Source organism: Sciurus carolinensis, chromosome 3 (assembly GCF_902686445.1).
Source record: "Sciurus carolinensis chromosome 3, mSciCar1.2, whole genome shotgun sequence".
NCBI lineage: Eukaryota > Metazoa > Chordata > Mammalia > Rodentia > Sciuridae > Sciurus > Sciurus carolinensis.
In genome coordinates, this window is record NC_062215.1 from 18273585 (window position 1) to 18289809 (window position 16225).

Sequence of the window (16225 nt, forward strand, 5' to 3'; positions counted from 1 at the left end):
TAAAGTTAACATCATCATCAGTAGGACAAATTAAAACCATGTCCCAGTTGACAAGAAGGGCATTAAGAACTCAGCATCACTTCTCTTATTTTCTTGCCCAAAGTGCATAACCTGAATACAATGGTGAGGAAATATCAGGCAAGGGATATTCTAAAAAATCACTCGTTTGTAATCTTCAAAAGTCATGTAAGTCAAGGAAGACTAAGAAACTTTTTCTAGATCGAAAGAGAATAAAAACACATCAGTTAAATGCAGACTGTAATCCTGGATGGGATCCTTGGTTGTGCAGGACATTATTGGAACAATTTGTAAAACTTGAATGGAATTTGTGCATTAGGTGGTAATTCTGTGCCAGTGTACATTTTTCAATTGTGGTTGTATTGTGATTATGTAGGATAATGTTAGTATTTAAAAAAGAAGCGGGGGAGAGAGTATGGAAGTAGGACAGTGAGGTGGGGAAAGTACTGGGATTTGGAGGGAATCAGTCCGTAGGTTGATCAGTTGTTAGTCACTTCTGGAAAAGAGGTATGTGAGGGGACATGGCCAACTTTAAAAGTAGAAATGTGAAGGCTTGCAATGGAGTCTTTGATTACCTTTCCAGAATCTCACTTTCCTCCTCTCTTTTAATTTTAGCATCATGGATACTGACTTGTATGATGAATTTGGAAATTATATTGGACCAGAACTTGATTCTGATGAAGATGATGATGAATTGGGCAGAGAGACCAAAGATCTTGATGAGGTAAAACAAACATTGCTTTTATCATCTCTCTTTTAAAAAGATAATGAAGTACTGAATCCTCTGTATTCCCATAATACCTTGTGTACATCTCTTAACTTTGCCTTTTTTACAGCATGACTTATTGGGGTCTTATACTGCCCCACAAAAGCTCAGCTACTAAAGATCCAAAAGAGAATATAAGATATTTTCACTGATAAGGTGGTTTTATAATCTGAGCTCTGGTTTGTCTGAAAGTAGCTCTTCTTCCATTTGCCTGAAGTGTCTGTTGACAATCATGAATAATTCCAACATAGAAAAGGTAATCAGCTTTTCTAAGAATATCTGCACTGGGACCTCCCTCACAAGTTCAGGTCTCCCCACCCCCCATATTTTTTTTAATTTAAAAAAAAATTTTGTTTTTTAATTGTAGGTGGACACAATACCTTTATTTATTTATTTTTTTAATGTGATGCTGAGGATCGAACCCATGGCCTCACGCATGGTAGGCGAGCACTCCACCACTGAGCCACAACCCCATTCCCCCTTGCCCCCCGCATATTTTATATTTTATATATATTTTTTTGATACTGGGGATTGAATCCAGGGGCACTCAACCACTGAGCCACACCCCCAGCCCATTTTTGTATCTTTTCAAAGACAGGGTCTCACTGAGTTGCTTAGGGCCTCTCCAAGTTGCTGAGGCTGGCTTTGAACTTGCAATTCTTCCATCTCATTCTACCCAACCACTGCGATTATAGATGTGCACCACCACACCTGGCCTTCCCAATATTTTTTTATTGATGCCTTATAGTTGTATATAATGGTGGAATTTGTTGTTACATATTTGCACATGCACACAATATAACAATATAATTTACAAGCTTATATTTTTAAAGATACACAAAAACAAGAAAAGAGAGAATACAGATTCCTTTGACTCCCCTTTAAGAGAGCTATGGAAAATGAAGTCTAGGATGATCAGAGGCTTGCAAAAGACACCTAAGGTGACTTTTTTTGTTTTAGAATTATTCAGAACATGTTCTCGAGGTAGATAGGACTGTTGCTTAGCAGTGAATTAGTCTGGATTAGCAATGCTTAGGTGTAATAGTCATGGGACAGCAGAAAAACGGAACAGAAATCCTGACTCCATCTGTCTTTTCAATTGGGGAAAATATTCTTCAAACTAGAAAAGAACAGAATAAACTGGAAAAAAAACGTTGAAGCCATATAGGTGAGGTGAGGTGAGGTGAAAGAAGAGCATTTTGCTGCTTTGGGTGTGTTCAGGTCTGCAGGGCTGGATGAATTATACTTTGGCTGAGGTGTGGGGAAGACCTTGCAGAGATAAGCTCAGAGCCACTGTGGTCATCTTTAAACTGTAGGGAGTGACTGAGGTACCAAAAAGTAAATTAGGCAACTCATCCTGATTTTCAAAGATGGAGATAAGGTGCTACATTTCAGATTAGTAAGTGTGAAGTGCATCCACAATAATAAGTAATTCATGAATACATTCTCATTCAAGCCCTACAGATAGAAAAGTCTTCTGTCCTCATTCCATTTTACCCCCTTTTCCAAATTATCCACTGTGACTCATGCCATCCTTGTGAATAGAATATGGCTGTGTCGGAGTACAATTAGGGAAGGCTGCAACTGATTGAACAATGGAACACAAAAAGTGTTGCCACCAGAGCTCTTATGACATGTCCTAAGCCATCTGTGCTTGATTCAGTTTTTTTCAACTTTATCAGTGACTTGGGTGAAGATACAGAATGAAGATTCATAAAACTTGCACAGGACATAAAGCTAATATACTTAATAACAATATAATTCAAAGTGATCCCAACAGACCTGAATTACAGACTAAATAAAGCTCAATAAATTCATTCATTAGATATTTATGGCAAAAAAAAATATTTATAGTGCTCTTTACTATGTTCAAGGAATCATGATGCAGAGAGAGTGGAGATACTGCCACTGCCCACTAGGAAATTACTACTTATTGGGGGAGATAAAATACAAAATTATTTGTAGTACAAAGGCAGGGGAAGACAAGTGTGCTTTTTAAGTTATATTAACTTCATGCCATAGTAATAGTATGCAGGAAATCATTCCTGACTGGGATGACCAAAAAGGGTATTTAAGGAAATAATATTCAAACTGGACCAAGGAATGGACAGGTAAGCTGGGCACAGTGGTGCATGCCTGTAATCCGAGCGGCCTGGGAGACTGAGGCAGAAGGATCATAAGTTCAAAGCCAGCCTCAGCAACAGTGAGCACTAAGCAACTCAATGAGACCTGTCTCTAAATAAAATACATAAAAGGGCTGGGGATGTGACTCAGTGGTTGGATGCCCCTGAGTTCAATCCCCAGTAAACCGCCCCCACCCCCTGCCAAAAAAAAAAAAAAAGTGGATAGTTGTCTGTAAAGACAGAAAGTGAACATTTGCTGGTTGTCTGGGTTGAGGGTGGAATTGGAAGGTGATAGCTTAAGAATACCAAACTCCTTTTTTTGGGATAATTAAAATGATCTAAAATTGATTGTAGAGATGGTTGCACAATTCCATAAAGATACTAAAACCCATTGAATTATGTACTTACAATGGTTGAATTGTGCGGTGAAGATATGAGGTAGTGGTATAGCGTCTGCCTCACATGCACAAGGCCCTAGGTTAGATCTCCAGCATATTAAGGGAAAAAAAAAAAGGAGTTAATTGCATGTAGAATGTGTGTTTTATTTCACCAAAGCTATTAATAAAAATATATAGAAAAAAAGTGTAGGGCTGGGATGTGACTCAGTGGTAAATTGCTTGCCTAGTATGTGTGAGGCACAGTTCGATTTTCAGCCCCGCATGTAAATAAATAGATAAAAATAAAGATCTTTCAAAAGAAAAAAAAAAGTATAGCAGAGTATGAATGTTTTCACCTGAGAGAGTTGAATTAATCCTGCTCTTTTGTTTGTTCTCCTTAGTATCATGCTGCGCTGTTGTTAAGTTAAATTCCCTTTTATCTCATTTCCATACCTGCCATCTAGCAATCAGTCTCATGTATGTTTCTTTTTGAGTTGCAAAATATGTAGAATTGCATTGCATGAGTGTATTTTCTTTCTTTCTTTTCTTTTCTTTTCTTTCTTTCTATCAGGGATTGAACCCAGAGGGGCTTAACCACTGAGCGGCATATCCAGCGCCGCCACCCTCACCTTTATATTTTATTTAAAGACAGGGTCTTGCTAAATTGCTTAGGGCCACACTCAGTTCCTGAGGCTGGCTTTGAACCTGTGATCCTCCTGCCTCAACCTCCTGAGCCACTGAGATTACAAGTGTGTGCCACCATGCTCGTGCCCAGCACATGCATGTATTTTAAATTTATGTAAATGGCACTGTGTGATCTGCATCATGCTGTTCCTTTTCCACGCACAAATGCACAATGCACAATTGTGCATTTTAGGATCCATCTGTTTGTGTGCATACATCTAGTCTATGGCACCTGCTCAGTTCTTCCTTGTGTGCATCATTCTCTCAGTGATGGACACCCAGGTTACCTGGCCCCAGACTTTCCTCACTACAGATAACACTGCAGTGAACTTTCTTAGTTGTGTACCTTAATGCGTGATGTGAAAATTTTGGGAGATGCTACATTTCTTTGAACAGAGTTGCTGATTATGGAATTATATAATTTAAATGTGTTTCTAGAGCTGGGGATGTAGCTTAGTGGTAGAGTGCTTGCCTAGTATTCATAAGGTCCTGAATTCAACCCCCAGTATCACAACAACAACAAAAAAGTGTTTCTACTTAGGTAATATTTTGATACTAAATACCGTCAGAATGACTGAGCAAGTCTGTACGTCTTCTAGCAGAATTAAGGTTCTGTAGCCTAATCCACATGAGATGCATATAATTATTTTTAAAATTTTATTGTGGTATAGAATAATAAAGAGATATGTAAAATTTTAATGTAAATAGGAAAGAGGGTGCCCTTTCTAGAGAGTAGAATAGGGAACAGGGGCCCGGGGCTAGGTAGTATATAAAAGCATGACAGTTTCTCCACATTACCATGTCCCTGAAGGACAGCTGCGAGTGTAAAGCAGAGGATATGGACCAAGGACTTGAATGGGTAACTGAAAGTGAGGGGTGACATGGTCCAAGCAAAATGCTGGAGCCCCTATTATGATTCAGATATTAAGTGCTCCCCAGCGGTTCATGCATTTGAGACAATACATGAGAGTTTAGAGGTGAAATGATTGGGTTTTGAGAATCTTAACCCAATTAGTACATTAATCCCCTGATAGGGATTAACTGGATGATAACTGTAGGCAGATAGGGTGTGGCTGGAGGAGGTAGGTCCCTAGGGGCTTACCTTTGGGGTCTTGTTGAGCAGAGCTCTCAGTTCCTGGTGCCATGCCCTCAGCTGCTTTCCTGTGCCATACCCTTCCATCCTGATACTCTGCTTCATCTCAGGCCCTGAAGAATGAAATTGGCCATCTATGGACTGAAACCTCTGAAACCATGAGCCCCAGGATAAACTTTTTCTCCTATTATTGTTTTTGCCAGATCTTTTTGATCACAGCAATGACAAGGCTACTAAAACACCTTCCTTTATTAGGAGGGTTGGGAGACCTGGAGACTAGCCAGGAATTCATCACCGATGTCTCAGCAAGCATGTGAAGTTGTGCAGTTGGGCCATTGTTTGCATGCAATGAGAGACAATAATGGGAAACTGAATGTCTAGAGGAAAACTGGTTATTAACAGACAAAAGGAAATGATAAAAGGATGCTTGTTTAGTTTTATTTTAGACTTGTTAAGTTTGAGCTGCTGTCAAGATGCTCAGGTAGAGATGATTACAGGCAGTCAGAAGTTATTACATAAAATCCTGCAGTTAGATTTGTAATATATTCAGCAGAATGGAACAGGAGAAAACTAGCTTTATAGCTATTTTGGAGCAACCATCAGTAGGATATGTTTGACTGCCAAAAGAGCTAAGGTAATCTCAGGCCACTTTAATGGAAGTAGAGCATGCAGATGGTAGGAGGTAGCCAATCAGCTCACCACTGGAGGGTTTTGTGTTCTTTTTAAGAAAGAGGTTGGCATGTAGAATTTGTGTGAAGGAAAACAAGAACCCACCATTACATCTACCCACCTCCCTGGTCTGGACCCATATACAATGTCTTCCTTCCTTCCTGTGGATGATTCATTTATGTTTCTATGTACTAGAAACTAGATCCTGTCCCTTCTCATCACTTAAGACCTTCACCCAGCAATTCTCCCCTGCCTCTCCAGCATCATCAGTTTCCTCTCTACTGGATCATTCCTTTCAGCATACAACCATGTTATTTTATCCTAAACTCCTCTCTTGACTCTATAGTCCCCTTCAGTTACCTCCCCATTTCAGTGCCTTCCAATATAGCATATCTGCATATCTCAAAAGAGTTTTTTTTGCTTTTTTTTTTTTTTTTTTTTTTTTGATGTATGGACAGCATCAGCATGTCTTTATTTATTTATTTATTTATTTTTTCCTTTTTGTGGTGCTGGTGTTTGAACCCAGGGCCTTGTATATGTGAGGCAAGCACTCTACCAGCTGAGCTATATCCCTAACCCTATTTGTTTATTTTATGCGGTATGAAGGATTGAACCCAGTGCTTACACAAGCTAAGCATGCACTCTACCACTGAGCTACAGCCCCAACCCTCAGAAGAGTTCTTGATGCTGGCTGTCTCCAAATTGACTCCTCTCTCTCCCATTTTTTTCTCAAGCCCACTTCCATCCTTTTGCTTCCACCACTCCTCAGAGACTGCTCTTGTTAGGGTTACCAGTCATCTCTACCCTGCCAGATCCAAAGGTCAGTTTCTAGTCTTCATCTTATTTGACCAGCCTGCAGCATCTGATCCAGCCAATCCTTCCCTCCTCCTTAAATACTCTGTTTCATTGACTTCCAGAGAAGCCCTTAGGTTTGTTCCTCACTAGCTATTTCTTCGGTCTTTGCTTCTTGTTCCTCCTCATCTCCTTGACCTCCACACATCAGCAGGATGTTTTCTCTTCTCTGCATACGCTCGCTGCCTTGGTGATCTCATCAAGTCTTGTCATGTAACTGCTGTGCACTGAGAACTCTTCAGATTTATATCTCCAACCTGCATCTTTCTCTTGAACCTTAAGTTTATATATTTAATTTCCAATTTGGCATCTCAACTTGAAGTCTAAAAGAATCTCAAACTTAGCATATCTAGAACTTAACTTCTGAGCACCTGCCCCCAATCTGCTCTTAGAGTCTTCCTCAGCTTAGTGTATATAATACAATTCTCTAGTTACTCAGGTCAGAAACCTGGCCTCTCCTTTCCTCTTTTTTCCCACATCTACTTTTTTTTTTTTTTTGCGGTGCTGGGGATTTGAACTCAGGGCCTTGTGCTTGCAAGGCAAGCACTCTACCAACGGAACTATATCCCCAGCCCCCCACATCTACTTTTAATTCATTAGAAAACATTTTTCAGTTTGAGGCTGGCCTGGGCAACTTAGTGAGACCCTTTCTCAAATAAATAAAATGGGCTGGGGATGTAGGTCTGTAGTAGAGCATCCTAAGGTTCAATGCCCAGCACTGAAAAAACAAACCAACAAATTTCACAGCTGTTGTGGTCAAAGCCACTACTACAGTCATCTGTCCTAAATTACTTCAGTAACCTTCTAACTAATCACCTTCCTTCTAATATATTCTCAGGATAGGGGCCAGAGTGGTTCTTTTATTTTTTACTTTGCTGAGGATTCAATTCAGTACCCTTTGTGTGCTACACTGAACTGCATGCCCCAGCTCCCAGATTGTTTCTTCTGAAGCAAAAATCAGAGCATAACACTCCTCTGCTCAAAACCCCTGGGGCAGGGATTTTAAACCTCAGCACCGTTGACATTGGGCCTTGAAGCTGGATAATTCTTTGTGTGGGAACTTCAGTACATTGTGGGCTGTTTAGCAGCATCCTTGGCCTCTCCCCTCCAGATACCACACATACACCCAGTTATACCAACCGAAAATGGCTTCAGACGTTGTTAAATGTTCCAAAGATGGTGGAGTATCACCTTTGTTGAGAACTGCTGCCCAAGAAAAAGGTAAAGTTAGAATGGCCACACATAGTGACACACAACTGTATCTAGTTACTCAGGAGGCTGAAAGGAGGATCCAAGTTTGAGTTTTGAGTTCATGTTTTAAAAAAAAAAAAAAAAAAAAGGAAGAAATGGGTTGGGGTTGTAGCTTAATGGTAGAGCACTTACCTTGCATATACAAGGCTCTGGCTTCAATCCCTAGTACTTTAAAAAAAAAAAAAATGAATGATTCAGAAGAGAAGACAGGCATAGTGGTACATGCCTGTAATCTCGGCAAAATAAAAAAGTGCCAACGTGGAGCACTTGCCTAGCATGTGCAAGTCCCCTGGGTTCAACTCCTAGTTCTGTGGGGGAAAAAAAAAAAAAAGGAATGATCCAGAAGATCTTATATGATCACCTCTTGTGTGATCTCAGCTTACTATTCTCCCTTCATTTACTATATTCTTACCATGTTGGCTTACTGGCTACATCTTCAAAAGTTGCCACCTACTCTTGACTGAGGTCCTTTGCATTTGCTGTTTCAGCCAACTAGAGTGCTCTTTCCCCTGGTACTTGTAGAATGTACTGTCTTCCTTCAGATTTCTGCTTTTTTTCATTGCCATACTGCCTAGATCAGTGCCTGGCACATAATGTGTGCTTAGTATTGAATGCATGAATAAGCCAGGGCGTTTGGGAACACAAGAGAGTGATGTAACCAACTTATTTTATTTGAAGGACTTTTTAGCAGAAGAGGGAATGGCTTTGATCCGTGTTGCTTATGATCATGAGTTAATTTGTGAGAAAGTAGTTTGGGAGTCACTTAATTGGAAAGTATTCAATTTAGTGGCTTTTTGTATATTCACAGTCATGCAGCCAACATCACAATCAATGTTAGAACATTTTCATCATCCCAGAATGAAACCTTACACCCATTTATTGACTGTTGACCTCCCAATAACCCCCACATCACAGCCCTATTTTGTCTCTTGTTATTTGTGTAGTCTGTATATTTCATATAAATGGACTCATATGATAACGCAACCTTTTGTGCTGGGTTCTTTTACTTACATCATGTTTTCAAGTTTCATTTATATTATAGCATATACATATTTATAGCATATATGAGTATTTTATTTCCTTTTATTACCAAATAACAGTTTATTATAGCCAGGCATGGTAGTACATGCCTATAATTCCAGCTACTTAGGAGGCTGAGGCAGGAGGATCAGCAAGTTTGAGGCCAGCCTCAGCAACTTAGCAAGACCCTGTCTCAAAATAAAAAGGATTGGGATTGTAGCTCAGTGGTAGAGTATTCCAGTTTCAACCCCTAGTATTGGGGGGAAAAATCTATTATATGAAAGCAGCAGATTTCTTTTATCCATTCATCAGTTGATCAACATTTGGGTTGTTTCTACTTTATGGCTGTTTGCTGCTGTGAATATTCATATAGAAATTTTTGTGTATCCATAAGTTTTATTTGTCTTGGGTATGTACTTAAGATTCAAATATACTGGGTCATAGATAACTCATGTTTAACATTTTGAGAAACTACCAAGCTGTTTTCCAAAGCAGCTATACCATTTTCACTAGTAATATATGAAGGTTTTCATACACTTGTTATTACCTGTCACCAGCTTATTTCTTTTTGGTACTGGGGATTGAATCCAGGGGTACTTTACCACTGAACTACGTCCCCAGTCCTCATTTTGAGACAGGGTCTCACTAGGTTGCTGAGGGCCTTGCTAAATAATTTGCTGAGGCCAGCCTTGAACTTGCAATCCTCCTACCTCAGCCTCCTGAGTTGCTGGAATTACAGTTGTGTACCACTGCACCTGGCATCAACTTATTTTTCAGAAACAATTCTGTCTCAGGAGGCTGAGGCAGAAGCATTGCAAACTGGTCATACCCTTGGCTTATAGTGTTCTCTTTGTGAAGGATCTTGCAGGACTGGAACCCTGCAAAGAACTTGAAATAAAAAGATGACAGCATGTTAAGTCAGTGCTTTTATTCATGTGATACAGTTTTTGTTTTGTTTTGTAGTGCTGTACATCAAATCCAAGGCCTCACACATGCTAGGCAAGGCTCTACTACTGAGTTACATCCCCCCTGCTGTCAGTTGTTGAGCAGGGAAAGATGTGCCTGTTCAGTATATCCTCCTTTCCTCTCTTTCAGATGGATGATGATGAGGACGATGATGACATAGGAGAGCATGATGACGATCACCCTGGGATGGAGGTGGTGCTGCATGAGGACAAGAAGTATTACCCCACTGCCGAGGAGGTGTATGGTCCTGAGGTGGAGACCATCGTTCAGGAAGAGGACACCCAGCCTCTCACAGGTGCAGCACAGGGCTCTGGATGTGAGGGGTACATCCAAATGTGAACATTTCATTTTGTAACTTTCAGTAGATCTTAAAGTTCAGTGAATGAATTGATTGTTTTTCTTCACTACTTTCAAGTACTGTTTCTGGATTAAGATTCATTTAATACTGTTTGAATATTCATTAAAACTCTTGACTGGTTACTAAGCATGTAAGCTTTATTTCTTTATCTAATTCCTGATCAGATGTTTAAGGCCATTATTAAGTTCTCCCTGTAGTCTGATAAGTTCTTGCATCCAAGTAATCCCAACCCGTTACCAATCTTTACAACCCTTATTATCTACCTCTTATAAGTCTCTTGGAAAGTAATTGCATTTATAACGGTAAGGAGAGATTTTGAACAGACATTAACCTTAACCTGTACCTTTTTCTCACCCATCCTTCCACCAAATAGTCCAAACTCTTCAGTTCACAATTTGAGATCCTTCATTGTCACATGCCAAACAACATTCCCAGAACATTCTTAATATGAGTGATCCTTGAGAATAAAATAAATTGATGTTATATATCATACATTCTGAAAGCTCAGTCTGATGGAATAGAGGGTCTGTATTTTTATGGTTTATGCCTACTTGCACATCACAACCTTTTACTTTCTTTTTTCCCCTAGAACCAATTATTAAGCCAGTGAAAACCAAGAAATTCACTCTGATGGAGCAGACATTACCTGTCACGGTATATGAAATGGAGTAAGTTCTAAGATCTTTGAACTCTGTAGAAACAATGTGGGTTTGTTTTTTCATGGAGAAAGAAAGAAGGTGGTATTTGGTTGAAGTAGCTAATGGATTGTGGCAGTATTTCTCCATAATTTACCACAGTTTCCCTTGGCTTATTTGGCTACTGGGATATGTAAGCTCATTTTAACTTTTTTCTTGGCCTACATCCAAATCTTTGCTTCCCTCTTCCTCCACACCTTTAGTTTGGTCTTGGAAGCCAGCCTTTAAGACAGAGATGGGTATCATAATAATCAGTGTCATGGCCAACAGAGCTAATATTGACTCAGTAAGACTGCTAAGTATTTTGGGATCAATTAAACTCTTTTTATTTTGAAAGGGAGGGCACAGGCCAACAGATATGTGTGTAGAAAGGTTTAGCTCTTTGTGCTTTGCTGCACGCTGTATTTGGAAACATTTTCACTGACAAAATGCACTTCTAAGGTCCTCACACATGGAGGTGCTTGTGCCTCATGATTAGGTAACGAAACTATTTTTTTTAATTTGTTTTTAAAATAGAACCTCAGCCCCAGCACAAAAAATGGGGGAACCTCTTGTACTTCTAAAAAGGTGGGGAACCTTCTGAAACAATCAGATCACCTGCCACCATTTAGACATTTTAAAACTACCTTTCAGAAGCTTTAAGGTTGTGGCTCAGTGATAAAGCACTTGCCTAGCACATGTGAGGCACTGTGTTTGATCCTCAGCACCACATAAAAATAAATAAAATAGTTATTATGTCTGTCAACAATTAAAAGTGTTTTTAAATTTTTTTTTTTTAAAGAACTTGCTTCATATTGCTTTGCATTCTCAGTGGTGATTTTTTAAAAAAGTATGCTCTTTGAGAGCATACTTCATGTTTTGAAGAGCCAAAGTCATCCAAAGGCTACTTGCCATAAATAATATGGGTGATAAACATGAAAGACAGTGCTGGTTTTGACCAGGATGGAAGTCCTCTGGGCTCAACATCAGTAATGACATGGGTTTTCTTGAATGTTCTGTTAACTGCTCCGACAGCAATTCCAAAAGAAGCTTCCAAAATGATTTTAAGTTCCCTTGGCATCAATGGGCTATCAGTGTAGCCTAAAGCTTTTTAAAGGCACAGTTCTCATGGAGCTGTGTTAGTTCAGATATTTGGTTTTACTTTTCCTCTTTTTTAAAAAAAATATTTTTAGCTATAGATGGACACAATAAATACCTTTATTTTACTTATTTTTGTGTGGTGCTAAGGATTGAACCCAGTGCCTCACACATGTGAGACAAGCACGCTACCACTGAGCCACAACCCCAGCGCCCCTCCTCTTTTTTAATCTCATTATTTGACTGTTGAAATTCCCATGATATTTCATTCCCAGATTGTGTCATCCCATGGATAAATCTGTTTCATTTGCAGAGGCAGAACTATGTAGATGTAGTCCTTCCGTCTGAGCATTCTCCAGTTGGTCTGAAAGCTGTTCCTAGACAAAAATACCCCAAACACCTTAGTACCATTCCCCACTTGAAAACTTTTGCCAGTGTCCATTTTCTTGTTTCCTTTCTCCTTTCAGTTTCTTGGCAGATCTTATGGATAACTCGGAGCTCATCAGAAATGTGACCCTTTGTGGCCATCTCCATCATGGCAAGGTGGGAGAATTTTGGCTTAGAACAGGATTTCTTTTTGTGTCTGCTCATTTTTGAGCCTTCAGAGTCACAGAGGTGGAGATTTGAGTTCTTAAGTCTGGACATCCTGACTTGGGGACCAGAATGGGGGCAGGGGATGGGGCCAATCTGTGCCTCTTATGAAGCTGCTATGAAATTCTAGCTTTTCCTGAATGTTCGGCAGAACCTGTTCCTAAGCTACTTGCATGCCTGAGCCTTGTGTCTACATCTGGACAGAAAAAGGGAAATTGAGCCTTTCTTTGGTTTTTATGTTTTCATTTCCTGGGGGATGCCTGTCCAAGAAAGATTTCATCTTTCATTTTAAAATAATCCTGTGGCTTCCGTGTTAATCCTTTACTGTCCTGTGATACTCCTTGTTCCCCTCTTCCTCTCCTCATCCCTGAATTACATGATATGTTAGGAGCTCTGGGGGGGAGGTCACAGTAGATTTTCCTGTGCACTTGGCAATTCATAAACTTCTCTTCCCTTTTAGACATGTTTTGTAGATTGTTTAATAGAGCAGACACACCCGGAAATCAGAAAGCGTTACGACCAGGATGTAAGTAGAACTTCTATTGAGGGTTTAAGATGAATCATTCAAAATACAGAAAGATGTCTCTCCTTCCCCTTCCTCACCCTTCCCACTCTTTATAAATAGTGACACCTATGGAGTACTGCTTTATAATTGTAATCCCTATTAATAGGCTGCAAGAAAATGATTTCAATTTTCTCAGGAGCAAAGGGAATATTAACCTGCAGTATTTTTAGATGATCTGTTCTGCACTTGGGATCCCTCCTCAGTTATGATATATCCTGACTTTTATAGTCTGTTCTTTCCTGTCATAGTATTAATAGCCTGCTCTATAAATATCATACAATTGGACCTTGTTGTTTTCATGGTAAATTTAAATGCCTGTGAATGAGGCCAACTGTGGCAGCAAGTCTCAGTGCAATAAATGTTCAGTCTGCCAGATTGACTGTTTTGACATGTGGGGTTCCTTGAAGGCTGGCATGTGTCTCCCTTTACCACTGTTAAGATAGAAGTGTATTTGATACAATTTGGCTCTCCAGCCATAGTAGTCCTCAGTGACTCCCTCCCAAAAGGAAAAAAAAAAAAAAAAAAAAAAAACCCATTCCACACATCAAGGAATGTTTTCCAGCTGGGTGGGCACTGGTCTCATTGTCTGAATTGCTGTGGGGACACCCTGCTGTTTTCATCTGTTCTCCTGAGGTAGAAGCCCTAGCTGGGAGGTGGCGAGGGAAAGTGATTGATGGTTGGTATGTGGGAGAGGAGTCTGAATTCAGGTGGTAATGACACTTAATTTTTTTCAGCTATGCTATACTGACATCCTCTTCACAGAGCAAGAGGTAAGTATACCTTGGGAAATCAGATGGTTGCCCACAGCAGACCCACCAGTAACAGTTTTGTTGAAAATGTAGAGAGGGCTTTATGATGGCACGTTGATCCATAGCCCACCTGCCACTTAGCCCTGTCTCACACCTCTTCTCTCCCTGTTCTTCCGTGATGAGAACTGAGGAGACAAACTGGAGGGCAGGATGGGGCCTTCCTATCCTTGACTGGATTTAATTTGGCCTAATAAAGCAAATATTAAGAGGTGAGTCTGCATTTGTGAACCTCAACATGGTTTTTAAAATGACATCCACATGATGACTCCGTCCATAGGCCGATCTTTTCTGAAGAGTAGCTTCTCTCTGAACGGGTTCATGTGTCTTTGTGCTTCTTTTTGTCTTTTTGTCTCTGGGTCTTTATTCCTCCCCTCTGACCTCTTCTGTTTCCTTTCACCTCTGTTTCTGTTCCTTTTTTCCTAAATGACCACATGAAAGACTCATGGTCATAAATACAGTTAACTAAAGGAACCTGGAGCAGTGCTGCATGTGATAAGTAATCAGTGAATGTTAGTTTTTTGTGTTTCAGATATATTTATAAATTTGAGGTGTTTTCTAAAATATTTCCTATTACAGCTTTTATAAAAACTGTATCTGTATTTGTTTGTTTTTAAACAAAAAAGAAACTAATATGCCCCAAACTATTTCTTTTTTCTTTCCTGCTTTTTGTGGGACTGGGGATTGAACCCCAGAGCATTCTACTCTGAGTTACATTACCAGCCTTCGTTAATTTTATTTTGAGACAGGGTCTTGCTAAGTTGCCAGAGTGTCCTCAAACTTGCAATCCTACTGCCTTAATTTCCTGAGTAGCCAGGATTACAGGCACATGCTACTGCACTGGGTTCCCAGATTATTTCTTTATCCTTTTTTTTGTGCTGCAGATTGAACCCAGGGTACTGCCACTGAGCTACATCCCTAGCCCTTTTTATTTTTAATTTTGCTAAGTTGCTAAGGCTAGCCTCAAACTTGTGATCTTTCTGCCTCAACCTCCCAAGAAACTGGGGTTATAGGTGTGTGTCACCATGTCTGTCTTCTTTTTAGTTTTGAAATACTCCACTATTATCTTTGTTTCTAGTGTATTAAAGAGATAAGATTCTCTAGGCATGGTGGCACATGCCTATCTATAATCCCAGGCAACTCAGGAGGCTGAGACAGGAGGATTGCAAGTTCAAGGCCAGCCTCAACTACTTGGCAAGACCCTCAGCAACTTAGTGAGACCCTGTCTCAAAATAAAAAATAAAAAGGGCTGGGGAATGTGTCTCAGTGGTAAAACTGGGTTAGATCTACTGGGTTAGATCCCCAGTACCAAAGATAAAAAGATATTTCATTTTCAAGGTCATGCCAATTAGAGACTGAGATAAAAATTACACCCACTGTAGGGAGAGACATCAGTGTAATTTGCTAGCAGTGGGAAAGCCTAAGAGCAGACTGCATCCCTCCAAAATAACAAGAAGTCTTGACCACTCTCTCTTTGTGACTTTCAGAGAGGTGTTGGCATTAAGAGCACTCCTGTGACCGTGGTCCTGCCAGATACAAAAGGAAAATCTTACCTCTTCAATATCATGGACACTCCAGGTGAAATATTTCTCCACTGTGTGGTTGAAGCTATCCTGGTTTGAGTTCTGTGCTCCTGTTTTCCAGAGCAATGTGAAGTAGCATATTTTTGTTTTTATCTTCCCTTCACTTTCATTCTTTATTGAGATAGTTTTCATTTTAAAGGATCTCCTTTGCTTCTTACTGATTAGCAAACACTGCTTTATGCTCGTCTTTACTTTCCTTTAGAATATTTAAATTTTAGGGAACCTTATGCATTTATTCACTTCAGCCTATGTCTGGCCCCAGCTTGCCACTGGAGAAATAAAGGTGAGTTGGACCTTGTCCCTGGCCTCTGGCACTCCCCGTCTTTTGAAGGAGACAGTGGACATGGAGATTACAGTGGGAGCAGTGCAGCTTGTCCTGCGGCTGGCTCTCTTGTGGAAAGGACTGACTTGTTTCCATCCCTGGTATTGCCAAAAAAGAAGACAGGAAAAAAGGACTGACTTGGGGCAGAGGATTTCAAAACTGTACATTTGGGGACTGGAGATAGAGCTCAGAGGTAGAGCACTTACCTAACATGCAGGACCCTGAGTTCAATCCTCAGTACTGCAAAAAAGGGGACAAAAATTAAAACTTTACATTTTGGGATTTGATAGATTTGCTGTCATTGTACCATCAGGTACCCAGAACCCTGATACCCTCAGGAGTGCCTTGCCAGGATACTGTCTCCTTGAGCAGCACCCCACAAGCCCTTTCTCCCTCCTCCAGATTTTCT

At 40.1% G+C, this 16225-nt stretch overlaps 1 protein-coding gene across 1 annotated transcript in view; it reads left to right on the top strand.

Moving 5' to 3' along the window:
• Eftud2 (elongation factor Tu GTP binding domain containing 2) overlaps positions 1–16225 on the top strand; it is a 42363-nt gene that overhangs the window by 2115 nt on the left and 24023 nt on the right. Inside the window, exons 2-8 of the mRNA XM_047543273.1 lie at positions 634–742; positions 9949–10114; positions 10767–10845; positions 12417–12492; positions 13001–13066; positions 13840–13875; positions 15399–15489. Coding sequence (XP_047399229.1) covers positions 638–742; positions 9949–10114; positions 10767–10845; positions 12417–12492; positions 13001–13066; positions 13840–13875; positions 15399–15489 — 619 coding nt within the window. The 5' untranslated portion in view covers positions 634–637. The remainder of the gene's footprint in view (positions 1–633; positions 743–9948; positions 10115–10766; positions 10846–12416; positions 12493–13000; positions 13067–13839; positions 13876–15398; positions 15490–16225) is intronic.